Raw genomic sequence first — 19,529 nt, 5'->3', positions numbered from 1 at the left:
ATAAATTGGAGAGAAAAAGGATATGATATGAATGAATTTGACTGGGGAAATATATTTGAACTTCCATTTAAAGTTACTCTTGAATCTAAACTCCAATGGATGCAATATCAAATATTACATAGAACTGTTCCTTCAAAATATTATCTCTATAAAATTTATCTTAAGGACTATCCTCTTTGTAGCTTCCGTAAATTAAACATTGAAACAATAAAACATGTATTTACAGAATGCCCCAAAGTTAAGTATATATGGTATAGAATTGATTAGCTGTTCTTAACAAAATATAATGTCTCTTTTGTTTTTGATAAAAGTAGCATACTTTTCGGTAAATACAACAATAATAAATTATACAGAGTTCAGAACTTATTGATACTTGTAAAACAATACATTTTTCCTGTAAATTCAAACCTATCCAAAAACTTTACTTTCTTAGTTTAAGTATCATAATTGCCGATAGATTCCTTATTCAAAAATTTATGCTATTAAAAAACTGCAAATATTTAGAATATAAAAGATATTGGAAAGTAATTTGTGATTTGCTGTAGGTAGCATATATATTAGCTATTATACTGAACTTAGAAACCCAATATCCATTACAATATAGCTGATTTATGTTTGATGTACATGATGTGATTGCCTGTCTGTTTTATTTTATCTCTCTATGATATATAACTCTTTTGCCAAATATTACGCTAAATATTAATTTTTTTTTGTTCCATGTAAAATTGTAAAAGAATTTCAATAAAATGTTTCAAAAAAAAATTGTCCAATTTATACAATTCAGTTCAAATGCCTGCGGACTTTAATTTGTACAAACCCTTAGATGTAACTGAATAAGTCTTTCCTAGCTTTGTAATTTTTTCGAACAATTGCAATAATTAGCTATAAGAGCTGGAGCCATGAAGATTCGGAGCCATAAGAGACCCACTGTAAATCCAAGGGCCTATTTCACTAAAAGGCGTACGACCGGCGTAACCTTACGCGTGGCATAAATCAAATATTTGGGCTAAGGTATGTTTTCCTAAAAAACGTAACTTTGCGCCGACCTAAGTTAAGCCAAATATCTACGCCTAGACAAGGGTGGTCGTAACTTTTGGCGTTAACAAAAACAAGATTGCTAGTTCTGTTGCTGAGAATATCCATAGTTACCATAATGTTAAATTGTACAATTTGTCACGTAAACTTAGTTAAATTCGAATAAAATTAAGAAAATAGAGAGTTTTGATAGTGGTATCAATTCTCGCATAGAAACGTTCTTATCAAGCTTTATTCACATTTTTTATGCATGAGTTCACCCGTTCTGTACATTTGTTTCAAGAATTTTTGTACTGCACGCTACAAAATCCTCAAGAGATTATAAATGGGGATCCGGTTGAAATCCTCAAGCGAATGTGACAGTCAAAAAGCACCAAATATACCTAATCTAAATAATACCGTTGAAAAGTCAGTATTCATCTTTTTATTTCCTCCATTATCGAAATTCGAATTATACAAATAACAAGTAGATTACAGTGAACGAATCAAAATTAAAGATACATGTGTATATATAAGTAAGTAATAATGAGAAAGAATGAATTACATGTAGGGTTTAGATTATTTACATATATTTCAAATATAAAAAAATTTAATTAAAATAATGGGAGCTGTGAATTGAGCTACCCAAGGAATCTGTTATAGACTGCGCAAGAAGTCACAATATGTGTTGAGTTCAATTTCTTAAACTTTTTTTCTTTCGTTTGAGTAAGAAATGATCCCTCCCTTTAAAAATATTTCTGAAAAATAAACCACAAATAGCGCCTAACCTCAAAAATCTAACTAGTACCGTTTAAAAGTCAGCGACAAATTACCGGAGAGCACTACATCTCCTCAACATTAACCCTCTTGAAAGGTCATCACCAAATAGAACCATATATCCCAAACCTAAAGAATTACTTGTTATTTTAACAAACAGTGCCAAAATCTCCAAAACTTAAACTATTTTGAAAAGCCAGCAACAAATATCACTAAACTTCCTTACCAAAGAATTCTTTAAAATGTCAGCAACAAAAAGCACTAAACTTCCTTACCAAAGAATTCTTTAAAATGTCAGCAACAAATAGCACTAAACTTCCTTATAAAATGTCAGCAACAAAAAGCATTAAACTTCCTTACCAAAGAAGTCTTTAAAATGTCATCTTCAAATAGCACCAACTCTCTTGAACCAAAACCTTAATTTAAAATGTGGTAATAAATGAACTTAATCTACCTGAATTAAATGTCCTCGAAAAATCAGAGATAAAAAGCACAAAATATTCTTATTTTCAAATCTATTCGAGGTAGCAACTAATTTTAATCAAATTAATTACATCAACACGGGTTAATGAGAAAGACAGTGGCAGATCACTCATTCTATCTCTGTTTACGTTATACAATTAAAATTCTCAAGTTAAAATCTTTTTCGTGAGGTGAATTTAATACTCTAAATTGTTTGAATTAATTTGGAAGGAGAACAAATTGCCTGTACCCTTTATTACTTTCATTTAATCAGAAAAATATTTCTTCTCTATTACGGATACATGATATAAAATCAATGGGTAACTAGGGATAAACACGAATTATTTCAATCCTAACTACAACTCTAAAAAGTAGTCAACACATGATAATTATTGCGGGCCTTACTTGCATTTCCCCTGGAAATTGAATCTTTTCTGAACCCATTCTATGCATCAACCTCACTATCTTAAGACACTATTTAATTGTTGAACAAGTACTTTTGCAAAATTTAATATACATCCAAAGTACTTTTAATGTGTAAAGACACAGGGATGATTCAGAAAATGCAAAGGGGTGAATATACGTACAGAAGATTTGGTACCTTTTGTCGCCGACATTGGGGGTATATAGTTTAGAATCTTTTGTAGCTGACTTTAGGAGCCTGTTTGTTGCTGACTTATGCACCTCTTGAAGCTGACTTTAGGGGTAGATGATTTAGTGCCTTTTGTTGCTGACTTTAGAGGTAGGTGATTTGGCGCCTTTTGTGGCCAAGTTTTAGTGTAGACATACAAATCAAAGCTACCAAACAATCACAGTCTTTCAGGAAAGGTTCAATATAAGATTTATGAATCATGCATTATGCTAATTTTGACTTATGCCTCAGAAATTTGGATAAGTGATTTTAAAAATACATGTATAGCAAAAGATTTTGACAAAACTTCATTCATAATAAAGCTTCTAATTTAGCAGTTAGAATAGAGTTTGGTGCACTTTCTATTATTAACAGAATATATAAGTCGTTACACAGATATTATTTCAGAGTGCAGAAAATTTTTTCAGATCAAGAGAACTCAGATTGGCTTTTAAAACATGCATATTTAGAGGATGAAAAACTTGCAGGAAATGGAAAACCTTGTTGGCATTACTGTATACGAAGAATCCTTAACGATATTATTGGTTCACATACTAATACAGTATCTATAAATGATTTTTAATATAATTTGAAAAACTATTTTGAAAATATAGTTTTCAAAGACATTAACAATGGAAAATTGTCATTCTACAGCCAGTTAATAAGTACACAATATCTAAACAAGCTTGAAATTCAACCATTCTTAGATTTTCCATTTCCAAGAAAATTCGTTCCTTTTTTACTCAAGTAAGAATAAGTGCACATAAATTACAAATAGAGGTTGACAGGTATTGTAACCCTATTATTCCAAGGGACGATAGATATTGTATTAATCGTCATACTGTTGTTGAAGTTGAATATCATTTTTTATTTGTATGTCCTCTTTATTAACAACAACGAAGTGAATATTGTTCATCTTTTAATAACACATGTATATCTTATACAATCTTAACCCATCAGATGTTCAATCAACAAAAATATTTGTAACTCCATACGTGATGCATTTTACATAAGAAAATCTATGTACTAATTATATTTGTATACTGCATGTATGACTTGCGCCACGTATGCTTTTTGTCAATAAATTGAATTGAATTCAATTTTTTTTTTCTTTTTTTTTTTTGTTAACGATGCTTAAGGCATTATTTTATGCATTTGTAATGATCAACTAAGATTTGAATGTCATTCGTAGAGTTTTAAGCAAGTTACAGAGTTCATAATTATTTGTTATTTAAACGAGGCTCGTTCCATGTTTCATTTTCCATTGGTTCAACATACCAGTAGAAGTTCTTTTTATGTTATGTTACGATTTCGGTCAAAATTTGTTTTATTCTGTTTTAATGTAACCAGTGCTTTTTTAATATTCAACCAAAGTTTGAGTTTCGGTTGAAATTATAAGTAAGCTACAGAGCTTACAGTTTTTTGTTATGTAAAGCTCAAGGCATGTTTTTATTTACATTTTAAATGTTCAAAAGAAAACTCGAAGTTTAGACCTAAATTTGTCACATGTCAATGAATGTGACAAACGCTAATGACTGTTTCATGTTCAAAACGAATTATCAGATAGAATCATCTTGAAAAAGAACTTTAAATTTACCGGTATATTGAACCAATGTAAACAAAAACATGGCACAAGGCTAGCCTTCTTTACATAACAAGAATTCTGAGCCTTGTAACTTGCTTATTACTCTACGAATGTCATGCACACAAGTTTTAATTTCTATCTGCTAACTTGTTTTGTACACTAATAAACAGTTCCCAGCATTTGTCATATTTATTTTAGGTCTAAACATGGAAATTCAAAATGTAAAAAAAAAAGACGAGCTATAAATATTTCCATATACATGTATGTATCAAAGCATTATGAGCTGTGTATATTGCTTATAATTGAACGACTGACACCAAAATTTTGGTTGACCATTAGAAATGCCTTATTGAAGCATTGTACACATTAAATATGGAGAAAACATAACAAAACACTAACCAGGCCACCTTAAAGAGTATACTGAAGGTGAAAGGTTCAACGTTGTCTTTGATCAAGACACGCAGGAAATGGAAATCAAAGAAATCAAAGGCCATTCTATATTTAGAGGTCGCGTCATCAAGCTAACACTGACGATGTGAGGATCATGTGACCTGGTGTACACATTGATCAAAGGCAACAAATTTACTGAATTCATCAATTTATTTTGATAAAAATCTTTAAAAGAGTTCTAAACCAAAACATATATCAAGATCTCTCTTTGTGGAAACTCTCAGCTAATGTCTGTAAAACTTTTGCCTGGGCTTTTCCAGTCTGTTGGACCAGATTTCTGAAGAATCCATCTTCTATCTGTAGAAGTTGATATGGTGTATCAAATTCAACAAGTTTTCCCTGATTTAAAACCTGGAATAAGAAAGAAATATAAGAATGCAGGTGTTTTGAAATTATTTATATCCATACATACTGTTATTTATGTATTGAATTTATTTACACAGTAAGAACATACCGGTATATGATAAATTTTGTACACTGCAAAGTTGGCTTTTTTTAACAAGTGATTATGTGGAGATATGAGGCAGGGATACCTACCATGACTCGACTGGAGTCCATAATGGTATGAATCCTGTGGGCAACTGTTAGGACCGTACAATTCTTGAACCGACTTCTAATTGTTTCCTGGATCAACCTGTCAGTGCTGTCAGAATAAAACTCAGCTACTGAATATAACCTCATGCTATGATTAAAGATTTACATGTATACACATTCAGTCACTTTAGGCCTACTTTTTATATGTATCAATATAAGAGTTCAGCATGATTGACCTCTATGAATTCTATGATATTTGACCTAATGAACTTATATTTGACATTAAGATATGTGACCAGCTTGTTACCCAAACATTCTGTACTGTGTAACCTTCATGTGACCACTAAAAATTAATTCTGTGATCTACACGTTACTCCTACAGAGTCAGTGAGCCTCTCATGACCGTTGCTGATTGTGTGACCTTCTTGTGAGTGTGACCTCCCTGTGACCCCTACAGACTGTGACATTCTTGTAACCCCAATATATTCTGAGGCCTATATGTGATCCCAACAGATCCAGTGACCTATAGACTGAGTGATCTACATCTCTGACCTTACAGATTTAATGAACCAATCCCTATTCTTTGACCTACTCGTGACTCTTAAAGATTGTGCGATCTTATTGCAACTACTACACATATCCTGTGACCTACTTTTTACCTGTACATATTCTATTACCTACTTAGACTTCTGAAAATTCTGAGCCCCCACAAACTCCATGACTTTCTTTTGAACCCTACGGATTATTTGCCCTACTTGTGACATCCCACCCCCCTCTTTAGACTCCATGACCTACTTGTGGTCCACATTAGCCGTGGCCTCGTCCAGCACCAGTATGTTGTTCTGTCGGAGGATGGCCCTGGCCAGACACACCAGCTGTCTCTGCCCCACACTCAGGTTCTGTCCGCTGTCAGACACCTCCATGTACAGACCCTCTCTCTCACTCTGAACTTTCACCTTGAGCTGAACCTGTAATAGAATGCAATGTAGCTTAGACTTAATGCATCTGTAAACACTGATTAAATTTCAAGACTTATTACAACAATAATATTGTAACAAACATCGGCCAGTCTTGCTGCCATGTTTATAACTTAGACTTAAACACTGGTTAAATTTCAATTTCAGACTTTAATTAGTGAGTGGAACACATTTAAAAGACTTTATACCATTTATAATTTGTTTTTACAATTTTGCAACACACATCTACCAGTCTTATACTGCTATGTCAGTACCTGTTCTAGTGCTATCCATAGCTGGTCATCTGTGTATTCCTCAAAAGGATCCAAATTCTTCCTTAAAGTACCACTGAATAAAATTGGATCCTAAAAACAACAAGTTTATCAATTCAGTTCCCATCATTCCATGGTTTAAATTTACAGAGTATTCTTCGCAACAGAGGGCAAAAGTTTTGGTCATTTGAATGGGATCCTGTATAAACTACACATGTGAGAACAGACCTGATAAAAAGAAAACTTCACTGTTCAATGACCCAAAGTGTCAAACAATGCCAACATAATGAAACCCTGAAATGAGACTTGTTGAGTTTAAGATCACAAGAAAAGTTGAGGGAAATGAACTTCATGTGCTCGCATATAAAATGTTTGAATCAATTTATTAAATTGGTGTGTGACTTGTCAAGTTGGCCATACCTATAGAATGATAGAGATTTTATTTCTGAGTTCATATAATAGGTACTTAACTAGTGACCCTACCTGTGGAATGACAGAGATTTTATTCCTGAGTTCGTGGAGGCCGATCTTTAACACATTGACATCGTCGATATAAATCTCTCCTGTAGGCTCCGCTAACCTCAGTAAAGCGGCCAGTAAAGAGCTCTTCCCTGCTCCAGTCCTCCCCACAATCCCAATCTGAAAGGAAGATCCAGACTTATCACATTGTCAAAGCATGCTTCATTAGAACCTGAAATACCAATGTAATGTTACAAAATTGATGGCATCCATATATCTGTATGTTAACAGTATTTCTTGCTTATCTGTTTGTCCATCTGTCTGCCTGTCTGTCCACCTGTCTGCCTGTCTGTCTCTCTTTCTTACGGTGTCTTACCTTTTTATTTTAACTCGTGACTTACCTTCTCTCTGCTGTTGATAAGACAGGTTATATTGTGTAAGACTTGGTCAGTATCAGATGAGTACTGTAGTCCTACATTGACTAGTTTAATCTCCCCATTTTGAGGCCAAGAGGAAGGGGGCGGGGAATCGGAGACTTTGGGGGCCTCCTGTTCTAGCTTTGTGTAGGATATGATTCTTTCCACAGATGTCATCTACAATCAGAATCTATTAAATGATTGAAAGAAGAATTAACAAATGAGAAAATTTCTTCTCTGGATATCAAAACAACATTTGAATTGATCTAAAAAAGATTCCTACCTGTGTGTTCAGGTCAGCAGATCTTCTCATCATGCTCTCAAAAGGGTCGGCCATTGTCAGCAAATAGTTCAGAGCCATTCCAAACAGTCCCCCGGATAATCCAATCACTGAAGCAGACAAGTACCGGTAAGTTCTATTTTGATAAAATTGAAGCATTTTAACATACTTGGTTAAAAAATCATCAATCATTGTGTGTATTTGTTAATTTTTATCAGTTGTAAATATAAAGTGATCCAGGGCTGAGTTTCCCAAGAGAACTTACTTTTAATGGCCATAAATGCTGATTACTTAGTATTTATCAGCTACAACAAACTGCAACTTAATTTGTTCTAGGTTCTTTTGTTAAATGCAGCTTAGGATAACATCTTATTGAGACCACTTCTTAGTATTTTTGATACTACTACTAGTACTTACTATCCCTGAGAACCAATGACAACAGGATGACAAGGACAAAGTAGACATCAAGGAAGAAGAGAGAGCGCAGACTGAACCAGCGGTTTGCGGACAGGAACAGGAAGAAGGCGCTGGTGTGTCGGTCCTGGAATCTGTCAAAATCTTGCAGGAACTTCCGACTCATCCCCAGGGCACGGATTGACTGGAGACCCACCAGAGTGTCAGAGATGTGGGAGAAGATAGGACTCTGGGCTTAACAAAGAACAGGAGATTGAACAAAGTATGCATGATAAAAACTCAAATTTTTTAGATTTTTCAAAAGATGATTTAACCTGGGCTGCATTCAAGTACATAGCAGATAACATGCCTGCTAGGTTATATATCTGGGTATAATTGAATGTACTGATTAAATTTACGCTTGTTTTGGCCTAGCTAGCATAATTCTCAAGATTGTTAATAGTAAGTATCTGCTATGATCTTGAATGTAGCCCTTTACTTGTAACACTTACTCATGGCCTCTAAGCGTTTCATATTTCTGGTGGTCGGTAACGAGAACCATCTTACTAAGTAAATCACTATGACCAAGGGAGTTAGAGGTAACAGCAAGTATGGATTGATGATACAGGTTATACCAATTTGCATGGCCAAGTGAACGATTATCTAGATTAAAATACAAAATAAAATAACTGAGATGAACATCACAATAGACCCATGGGCCTTAAAGGTCACCTGAAAAAAAAGACATAATTTGTTTCAATGCATCAGTTTATCTTTAAATTATGAAATAAAGAATGATATTGATGTGAATTTTGGGGCAATTTACTGGTAATCCGAAATGAAGACTGGTATGCTGTAGCTTTTTCCAAGATCCACATCTTGACACTTGAATTCAAGTTAAGGATTGTTTTCTCAAAATGATGATATTCTATGTTTTAAAAAAAGTTGCTATTAGGAAAAAATATCAAACATACCTCTAAAACGATGTTTGTTAATGTAGGTATGACAGAATCTATCAGCCCCAAGTCTCTTGCAAATTTGTTCAATATTCGACCTGAAAGAAAACATAGCATGGCAGAGTCAAGCATGAGCATTGAGGCTGAGAGACTGATTGAGAGACAGATGATGGACATCTTAAATAAAAGAATCTTTTAAATCTGCCACTGACAAACTCTTACTAGAAGATACAAAATTATCAAAACCATTCATTGGTCTAATGGAGACAGACAGGCATAAATTCCATATATATTTCCTTACCCACAGGGTTTGAGTCAAAGAAATGAGTCTTGGCCCCCATCACCACTTGGAACATGTTGTTGTGAAGTCTCTTGCTGATGATGACTGACATTCTGAAATACACCAGGCTGAAGAGACTGATTCCCACCACAAAGACAGACATGGCCACCAGGTACTGCTGCATCAGCTCATCTCCCTGGAGGGTGATCAGGGACCCCTCAGGGGTAGAGTTACTGGTCTGTAGAAGGGGTGTTATGTTGTACAATGTGTTTAATCCCAGTGTTTGGTTCAATGTATTAATCACTGGATATAGCGGATAGGATTCATTTTGTGCCTTTATGTTCAGAGAATCGGAGAGTTCAGCCCTGGATCCAAAAGATTTAGGAATTACAGATGAATGTAAATGTGAAGTAAGATTATAACTAGGTGAGTAGTCTAAACATTTATATATTGACTGGCATGACTCACAACACCAATAGATGATATAGGAAAAGTCAAAGTTTATACATGATCAATCAGTACAGATATACTTTGAAAAAGGGTGGTTCATGTAACACTAACCATTTAGCTAGATACCAGTCTCCATATCCATAAGCAGCCTGTAAATTCATAAAAATTATTATCAATGTATATTTATATTTGTACTCATCCTATGTAGTCAAAAACTTTTCATATTTCAGTAAAATCTCTCCTATTAAAAAGTCTACAAAAAATTTCCTGAATATTGATATACAGTTGAACTTTGATATCTCAAACACTAATACATGTATCTCGTATACAATGGATATGTCATGTGATTTGTAAGTCCAAACCACTTATTTTGTAAGTATTTTACTCTTGATATCTCGAATACTCGGATATCTCAAAGTTTTTAATCCGTCCCATCTAGTTCAAGATAACCAAGTTTGACTGTACATGTATTTTATAGCAAATTGAATTTCTTTACAGTGTTACTGGATACAAATGACCTAAAGGAAATTCAAAGTATTTTTAGTACACGTTCCACTTTATAAGATGTTCAAGTATTTTGCATATCATGGATTCTATCTGTCCCCCCCCCCCAATCCATCCCACACCCACACTTGCAATCTTGTTAGCTACTCTCACTGACATAGGCAATCAGAAGAAGGAACAAGGTCACTGGTAGATACAGCCATGGCCGACCGGAGAGGTAGTAGTCCTTGTAGACATTCCAACCAATGCCCCCGGTCTCCGCATATTCACCGTCACCGACCGCCTCAGTGCTCTAAAGAAAGAAATTTATCCTCAGCTCAATTGGCCTAGAATTTTCTAGTTTCGAATAACATAAAAATTTCCATTTTTAATCAATCTAATCAATCTAGTTTCAGTTTGACATATTTTTAGTTTTATCAAAGGTCAGTAACCATTACAAGGTCAGGAACCTACCTTCTCTCCTTGTTCATTGTCCAATTTCTCTTGCCTCTCGTCTTTTTCTTCCATGTCTTTGTCATGCTTGGTAAGGATGGAGGAAAATTCTGTCCCCTGTTTCACCAGTTCATCATACGTTCCAACACAAACTATTTTACCCTAAAACAACAAGTTTATAATAATTCCCAGTCAAAGAAGTAAAGGGATTAAACTGACCAAAGCAAATACATTATTGACTATATAGATGACTGAGAATAAGCATCAGTGTTGCCTACAACATTGGTCAGATTAAGTGGAACAAACCTCGGTCAGAACAACAATTCTGTCAGCTGACCTTAGATACTGCAGCTGATGAGTCACCAAAATCCTGGTCTTCCCTCTCAACAACTCACAAATACACCTGAATAGAAAGACATCACCATTGTAGTCTCTCTCTCTCTCTCTCTCTCTCTCTCTCTCTCTCTCTAACAACACTGAGCTCTCTCTCTCTCTCTCTCTCTCTCTCTCTCTCTCTCTCTCTCTCTCTCTCAAGTAATACTCTTTCTCTCTTTTTTCTTTCTCTCTCTCTTACCTCTGGAACAGGTGACTGCCCACCTCTGTGTCCACTGCCCCCAGGGGATCATCCAGCAGGTACACATCTGCCTCCCTGTACACCGTCCTAAAAATTAATGAAGAGGATTATCAGTTTATAAGTGTGATGCTAAACTCATTGATGTCTTGATTTCAACATGAACTTCAATTGAGTTTATACATGTATTAATGTCATGAAAGTATCCATACTTCATTTTTGCACTCTACCAAGCTGAAATTATCATTAAAAGATTAAAATTCACCAAATAGAAAAAGAACTAGAGCAAAGCTCGTTGCAAAGCAACGAGTGGGTCTTCCGGTAATGTCGGAAGTTAAGCTAGAAGTTCCTGTAAGAAGCAGGGTTCTTAAACTAACAAACATAAGAAACTAAGACCAAAAAGATCGAATTATTCTTGGCACGAGTTAACAAAATCCAAATGATACCAAGTACGAATTAACAAACCTTATCGATTTCAAGAACGACATAGCAAATACAAATCCGAATCTGTAAAAGTACGATTTAACAATTATCGATTAATTTTAGGTACGAGTTAATTTAACTCTGAACATAAAACTATTTTCTTAACCAAGAATGTGGAATCAAAATTTCTGGAAAAATCAATTTTTAAAACTCTTTATCTCTGTATTGCATCGTCCGATTTTAAAACAGATTTCAGTTTTGAATTATGAATAATAAGCTCTTATTTTCTGCCTTGTGATTAATTACTAATTATCGCTTAAAAATAAGTTATTATGAAAAGAATTTGTAGCCCTTTTGGCCCCTTATTTGAGGGGCTGGCCTCTTTTTCTTGATATCAAATGAAAGGTCTTGTAAATATAAACATATTTTGTAACACAAGTATTCACGAATTGTTAACCGTTCTAGAGATATCCTAACAACTGTGTTTTAGGGGCCGACCCTTAAACTCCTTACCAGGGCCACCAAAAAAATATTTTTAGATCCCATATCGTTTAGAACATTATTTTGAGCAACTTTTCTTCTACAAGGCTTTTCAAAATATTTCTCCTTTTCTAGATATTAATGACCAAATTTTTAGACATCTGGCCCCTTGAAACCCCTAATAACGTATCATATGTCTTAGGTATGGTACCGTATAGATAAACAGATGTACAATGAACATGTTTGGTTCTATAATTGATAACAAATTTTTTTTCAGTAAAGACTTATTATAAAAAGACTTTAGAGCCCTCTTGGCCCCTTATTTGAAGGGCCAGCCCTTATTCCTTGATATCAAATAAAAGGTCTTGTAAATATAAACACATTTTGCTCAACAAGTGTTCAGAAATTGTTGACCGTTCTAAAGATATCTGAACAATTGTGTTTTAGGGGCTGACCCTTAAAATCCTTACTGGGGCCACCAACAAAAACTATTAAGGTAGCATATTGTTAAGAACATTATTCTAAGCATTTTTTGTTCTATAATGCCTATCAAAATATTTCTCCTTTTCTAGATACTAAAGATTAAAGTTTTGAACTTCTGGCCCCTTGAAACCCCTAATTACGTAACATATGACTTAGGCATGGTACTGTATAAATAAACAGATATACAATGAACATTTTTGGTTCTATAATTGATAACATTATTTTTCAGTAAAGAGTTATTGCAAAAAGACTTAAGAGCCATTTTGGCCCCTTATTTGAGGGGCCAGCCCCTTTTTCTTGAAATCAAACGCAAGTCCTAGTTAATCTGAACAACTTTTGCATTACATGTCTTAACAAAATATTTACACATTATAAGCTAGGGCCGAAAATGTGCGAAAATTTCGTGAAAAAAATTGGTTCCTATTTTTGAGCTCGGGCGAGCTTCGCCGCCTTGCGCATTTTTCAAAATATCAAATAAATAGGATCATCTACAGACATTCATCTACTATCCCTGAAAGTTTCACGTTTCTATCGCAAGTAGTTTTTGAGAAGTTACGTGGACAAAATGGTCCTTAAAAATTCACTAAATCCTCAAAATCTCGAACCGGAAGTGACGTCATAAGCCAGAAATTTTATAATATCAAGTATATTTGATGCTCAATGTGTCCTGTAGATTTCATGCAAATCGGTCATGTAGTTCACGAGAAATAGCGTTCGAAAAAAGCCAGAAAAAAAATAAAAAATAAAATAATAATAAGGAAAACAAACAATAGAATAACAAGAGGGTCTTCCGTCGGAAACGGAAGACCCTAATTACCAGTAAAAGAAAACACTAAAAACTTTCACTTCTGATTTTTACCTCAGTTTCTTGATTCACTGGAATTTAAGGGAACCAATTGTTTTCATGAATTGTCAATTTTTCAAAGGTTTGTTGAAATGTTTAAGAAATAAACAGCAATTTAAAAATTGCACTGTGATATAAACTTGGTTGGTCATGTGATCAAATCCTGTGAAGCCCAAAGGGCTTCTCAGAAGATTTGATCACGTACCAACCAAGTTCATATCCAGGTGAACTTTTTTTACATTCCTGTTTATTACTTGCATTTACGTTTGAAAAAGACTAACCATTCAGATTCATTAAATTAACCGGGTTTGTAATGTTTACAATAGTCCAACAGACAAGCGATAGCACGCACCGTGCTATGATCATTGTGATGTCATGAAAAAGTTCATACAGAATTGAAGGTTTTTGTTATTCTATAGGTTAATATAAGGAATTATATTTGCAAATGTAAATATAATTTTCTGAATTTAATGAAGTGGGAATGTTTCATAATTTGTAGGGGGTTTTGATTCATGGCTGAGGGTTACCTAAGAAAGCCCCCACAGAATTGTCAGTACCTTGCGAGTGTGAGCCTGGCCTTCTGACCACCACTCAGCAACAAGCCTCGCTCCCCGACCAAGGTCTGGTCCCCCAGTCTCATCAGCTCCAGGTCCTACAAAGAGTGTGCAGTTATGTACAATTATTAAGAATTCAATAACAACATACACCTGTTCATACAAAAGAGAGCAACCAGTTATGTAATCTTCTTAAGATGATAAGGTACTTCCATTATTTATGGTTTTAAAAAACCTTGATATTAAGAACTTCCATCCAAACCCAAGTGCAAGGATCAGAAGGAAAATGTAAATAGTGTACAACTGTGGTGATTGAAAAGTGACAACTGAAATACAGGTCTGCTTCTGAAAGTTTCTGGCTAACTCCAGAGTTACTGAGCCTGGAATTACCTTGTATAAAGCACAGGCATGCAACACCTGGCGATATCTCTCTTGCTCTACATTCTCTCCAAACGTGACGTTGGCCTGAAAGGTTCCGGACATGACCCACGGCGTCTGAGCCATGTATCCCAGCATGCCCTGCACACACACTTGTCCTGTCTCGGGTGGAAGCTCTTTGAGCAGGCTCAACAGGAGAGATGTCTGTTGGGGACAATATATTATAAAACTCTTTTGCAGTCTATACATATATGAACAACAAATTACAAATATATATTTAAAAGAACTTAGATAAAAACCTTTCCAGAACCAACTGGTCCTACTATAGCCAGGAGTTCTCCCTAAAATAAAAAGTGAAATTCATATAAAATTATGAAATTTAAAGGATATGAAAACTTCCTGCCCAAGAAAAATCATCATAACAGTTAAGATATCAGAACTTTGTAACTGACATTCATCTCCTACCTTTTTAACTTCAAGATTAATATTCTTCAAAGAAAATGCCTCACTCATTTCCTGAAATGAAACAACATTGTAACCTTGCCTTTTTAATACATGTATTGTGATTTACATAAATTTATATAAACAATCATAACTGAATTATATCACTAATATTATTCAGAAAAGAAGATGCCATTAAAAAGCAAATATGTAAATGTTTTAATAATTATAAGTATTTTGAAATTAAAGATCTTTTGAATACTACTGAGTTGTGTAGTAAATTTTGTTGTGAAGTTATAATTTTGCAACTAACTCTTAATTTAAAAATAACCCAGTACCCTTGCAAGGTCTGACTGGTATTAATAACCATTACTAAATTGTTAATCGTCACTTTGAATTCTTTATTTTTATCATGCAAACTCACCTGGTCCAGAAGTTTATCGGCAACACCCTCATTGTCCTGGGGGTGATGCCCAAGCCAGCTGGCTGTCATGTCCCTGATAGAGATAGACACACCCTCCTTCTCCATTGACTCGGTTGTCCCTTCAGACTCAGAAATGACCTTCATATCCTCTACTGTGAGGAAGGACTATAAAAAATTTTTTTTAAAAAGTAAAGCATATGTAGTAATGTTTCAGACATGTTACAAGACAAGTAATTAAAAAGAAGATTTTTTATTAATATACTTGGTAACGAGGAAGCCACTTTTTGGCAAAAAGACTAAATAATAGAGTACACATTGATAGTATTCTGATTTATTGAGAGTTTACCTGTATTCTTTTGAGGGAAGATGCCAGCTGTTTGTTATCTTCCACCAGGTACATCATAAAGAGGAAGATGGTCAGTCGCAGACAGAAGACCCAGCCTAGGGTGCTGTAGATCCTCTGGGCGGATAGGGGAACCCCCGTGTACCACGCTGTTCCAAATAGGGCCATGCTGATGACCACAGAGGCACTCTGGAACAATCCCATGTTGATGGACTTGGCAATATTGGCTTTCCATATCTCAGATACTTCCCACCTGAAATCAAAATAATTGAATTGTAAAACTTCATCAATTTTATAAATAAAGCAAAGATTTAAAAACACTTTTCATGATATTTCAAAAATTCAGTAAAGCCAAACAGCATTTAAAACCTAGCAATGACAGATACCAGAGACTCAATGAAAGTAACAGTTACCTTCTGATGTTAAACACAATTTCACTGAATGGTTTCTCCCAGCAGTACATTTTGATCACTCTCATCCCAGCAATTATCTGGTTCATCAAATGGATCCTTTTGTCTCCTGCAGCTCCTATCTTCATCCTTCACGAAAGTTAACTCATGATACATAACTTGTGATAATTTTAATACACTGTCACAGTTTATTAACCTCTCAATACAGTAAATCACAGTTACAGCAGATATGCTTATGTGGTATATCTATATTTATTTGTATATGTTTGATTCCGGAAATTTATACTCCGTTTATATTTTGTTTAAGACTATTGATGCCCTGTCTATTGTTATTTAAATTCTATTGTCTGTAAGTGTATAAATACAACCGTCATCGGGCATTCGGGAGACTCTCTTGTTGGTCTACGGACCAAGCTCTCCCCCTCTCCCTTTTTTCGGCATTCATTAAGGTAAATTTTCATTTCTCCTTCTTAGGTTATAAACGGAATCAAACAATGTTATTTATGTTCAATATTTGATTTTGCTTAATAAATTTGTAAATCTTCGTTATCTTTGTTATTTTGTAATTCAGAGGCAAACTGAAAAGAATGAACCTGGGTTGATGTTGAAAGACGTTTCCGTCTTGTTTATTTATTCTACATTTTTGGTGCCGTGACCAGGATGTTTAAAAGTTGTCAACTGAATAGTGAATCGGGAAACGAAGGTTCATGTGAATCTGTTCCTACTGTAAACATATGCCCTGTACAGTCTGAAACCCAAAATACCATTGAAAATTTGACATAAAGCTCTCCCCCCTCTCTCTTTTTTCGGCATTCATTAAGGTAAATTTTCATTTCTCCTCCTTAGGTTATAAACGGAATCAAACAATGTTATTTATGTTCAATATTTGATTTTGCTTAATAAATTTGTAAATCTTCGTTATCTTTGTTATTTTGTAATTCCGAGGCAAACTGAAAAGAATGAACCTGGGTTGATGTTGAAAGACGTTTCTGCCTTGTTTCATGCACTTATAAGGAATTCACCCTTACAGTGAGGTCAGTTTTATTTCCCTTTACCTTTTTTATTACTAATCAGATACATGTATAATGAATTACATTTGTTACATTTATAGCAAATCAAAGTTATGCATATTTAGCACTTTGTTTGTTTGTTTGGTTTTTTTTTTGTTTTACTGTACATACTAAAAAAATATGCTTCAGTTTGAAAAATCCAGTAAATATCTGCACCTCAATTTCCCATAGATCCATCCCAGCATGACCTGTAAGGGTAGAAGAACTACGGTGACGGCTAGAGTAAGGAGGCTGACCAGACCGATCTGTTGGTACAACAAGTACAGGATAGCCACAATCTCCAGGGGACCCAGCCAACAAAAATGGAAGCTCTCGATCGTCTGAGTAACACAACAGGTATGCACTCAATTGAAACTCAAGTTTTTCTCAACAACAACAAAAAAAACATAGAATTGTTTCAATTAATTTACCTAGGGAACATTTTCTTACATATGAAAACTTCTCTAAATCCGTTGACAAATGGTTGACAATTTTCCCTGATGTTGTGGAATGTTTTGACCAGCTGCTCATTTTTAGTATCTGGAAATGTCACCTTTTTTTTTACAGACCATGAAAAAAGTCAAGATTTAAATTTTTACATGGAGAACTTCATTGCATGGATATGGATAAAAATACAAACTTAAAGTAATTTTAGATTCAGTGGAATTATAATATCAATATAGAGTAAGTTAAGGAAACATGTGAGTAATTTCGACTTATCTTATTCTAGTATGTTGCACTTTTCAATTCATACATTGATCAAACTTTATATTGATGCTTGTTAAATTTGAAGTTCAAAATATATAGGTTAGTGTTGTTCCAGTCGAATTTTTATATTGTAAACAAGGACAGAAGAAAGCCTAGTCAAGAAACAAAAGCATCATTACATACTTTTTCACTAATATTTGATACAATTAACATCTATTCCATTATTCTTTTGTTCAATTTTCAGTAAATCACACCAAAATAATTTATTTGAGTTCTTAGATTTCTTGTTTTTGAATCTGTTGACAGTGCTTTCCGTTCAAATTTACATAATATTCCCCTTTCAGTCATGATGTCAGCAATGTTAAAATCTACAAAAAACATTCTGATTTATGGGGAAAAATTCTCTCTGATTATTTAAATTTGTTTTTGGTCTAGATTCCTTAAATTGTTTTGATATTTGTATATGTACATAATAAAACATTTGTTACTAGTTCCGGTATTTGGCGGAATAACATATGCTTCCTCAACATGCACCCCTGGGTAAACACCATGAATTGTAGAGTTTGTCCTACCTTCCTATAAATGAGGCTAGCCACAGCTACTTTCATTTTCAAAGCAATATGGTGACAAGTGAAGAAATATTTGGGATTGACAATCAGCTGTAGAATGTGGCTGACTGCCACCACCACCGCATAGATGTACACCTCCGTTTGAGACAAGGTGGAGCCAGGCTGGAAGTAGGAGATGATCTGACCAATCAGGTAGGGTTGGGCAATCCTGATACCTTCCTACATGGACACAGGTGGAAGAAGAAATTAATGTTCTGTGGAATCATCAAAATTCGTGGGGGCCAATTTTCGTGGATTGCTTAAATTTTACAGGTTCGAGGGGACGAAATTTCGTGTTTTTTCGTATACATACCAAAGGATTATGACTTAATAGCCCTAGTATTAGTTCATGGGGGTGTATATTCGTGGATGAGAGGTAGCCACGAATTCCACGAAAATTGAGCCACCACGAAATCTAATGATTCCACATTATGTGAAAACAAAACTTACAAAAAAAAGCATCTATTTCTAAATCTGGTAACAAAGTACAAGGTAATCTAATCTGTCTTTTAGTAATAGCATGTTGATTCACAAATAACCATATGTTTTTACAACAAGTAAAAAGCTGTCAATGTGACAGCAAACCGGGTTTTCTTTTATGTGAACTGTATCCATAATCCATGTCAACCCGTATCCAATGAAATGGAGTACCCTATATTCAACATTTTGCCAAAAATTACTAAGTTCAAAAGCTGGTATCTTTTCGATAAATTATCAGAAATCAAAATCCTAGCAATATGCACACCTCTGATAAATGTACAATTGATCTGCAAAAGAACAACTTCCTATCTTGAGAACTGTAGGAGGAGTTATCCGTACAATGAGGGTTTCCTATATGCAATATTTTGCCAAAAAATGACTAAGTTCAAAAACTAGTATTTTTTCGATAAATTATCAGAAATTAAAATCCTAGTAATATGCATACTTCTGATATATGAACAATTGATCTGCAAAAGAACAAC

General features: G+C 34.5%; 1 protein-coding gene across 2 annotated transcripts in view; it reads right to left on the bottom strand.

Moving 5' to 3' along the window:
• Positions 1-3,802: 3,802 nt before the first annotated feature.
• Positions 3,803-19,529, bottom strand: part of LOC128191811 (ATP-binding cassette sub-family C member 4-like) — a 25,544-nt gene continuing 9,817 nt past the window's right edge. The window contains exons 6-31 of one of the 2 annotated variants that reach the window (XM_052864117.1): positions 18,532-18,747; positions 17,702-17,791; positions 17,429-17,592; positions 16,206-16,331; positions 15,796-16,045; positions 15,450-15,614; positions 15,050-15,100; positions 14,884-14,925; positions 14,597-14,788; positions 14,210-14,304; positions 11,426-11,512; positions 11,158-11,254; positions 10,873-11,013; positions 10,577-10,711; positions 10,027-10,064; positions 9,487-9,830; positions 9,204-9,283; positions 8,742-8,892; positions 8,254-8,484; positions 7,840-7,946; positions 7,542-7,733; positions 7,165-7,320; positions 6,685-6,774; positions 6,249-6,421; positions 5,457-5,562; positions 3,803-5,270 (exon numbers count right to left, since the gene is read on the bottom strand). In XM_052864117.1, the coding sequence (XP_052720077.1) occupies positions 5,115-5,270; positions 5,457-5,562; positions 6,249-6,421; positions 6,685-6,774; positions 7,165-7,320; positions 7,542-7,733; positions 7,840-7,946; positions 8,254-8,484; positions 8,742-8,892; positions 9,204-9,283; positions 9,487-9,830; positions 10,027-10,064; positions 10,577-10,711; positions 10,873-11,013; positions 11,158-11,254; positions 11,426-11,512; positions 14,210-14,304; positions 14,597-14,788; positions 14,884-14,925; positions 15,050-15,100; positions 15,450-15,614; positions 15,796-16,045; positions 16,206-16,331; positions 17,429-17,592; positions 17,702-17,791; positions 18,532-18,747 (3,675 nt within the window). In that variant the 3' untranslated portion in view covers positions 3,803-5,114. Of the gene's footprint in view, positions 5,271-5,456; positions 5,563-6,248; positions 6,422-6,684; positions 6,775-7,164; positions 7,321-7,541; positions 7,747-7,839; positions 7,947-8,253; positions 8,485-8,741; positions 8,893-9,203; positions 9,284-9,486; positions 9,831-10,026; positions 10,065-10,576; positions 10,712-10,872; positions 11,014-11,157; positions 11,255-11,425; positions 11,513-14,209; positions 14,305-14,596; positions 14,789-14,883; positions 14,926-15,049; positions 15,101-15,449; positions 15,615-15,795; positions 16,046-16,205; positions 16,332-17,428; positions 17,593-17,701; positions 17,792-18,531; positions 18,748-19,529 lie in introns of those variants that run through there. The other variant, XR_008244461.1, reaches the window with a different exon arrangement.

Source organism: Crassostrea angulata, chromosome 7 (genome assembly GCF_025612915.1).
Source record: "Crassostrea angulata isolate pt1a10 chromosome 7, ASM2561291v2, whole genome shotgun sequence".
Lineage (NCBI taxonomy): Eukaryota > Metazoa > Mollusca > Bivalvia > Ostreida > Ostreidae > Magallana > Magallana angulata.
The sequence above is the reverse complement of the archived record's forward strand: the minus strand, read 5'-3'. Positions and strand labels throughout refer to the sequence as shown.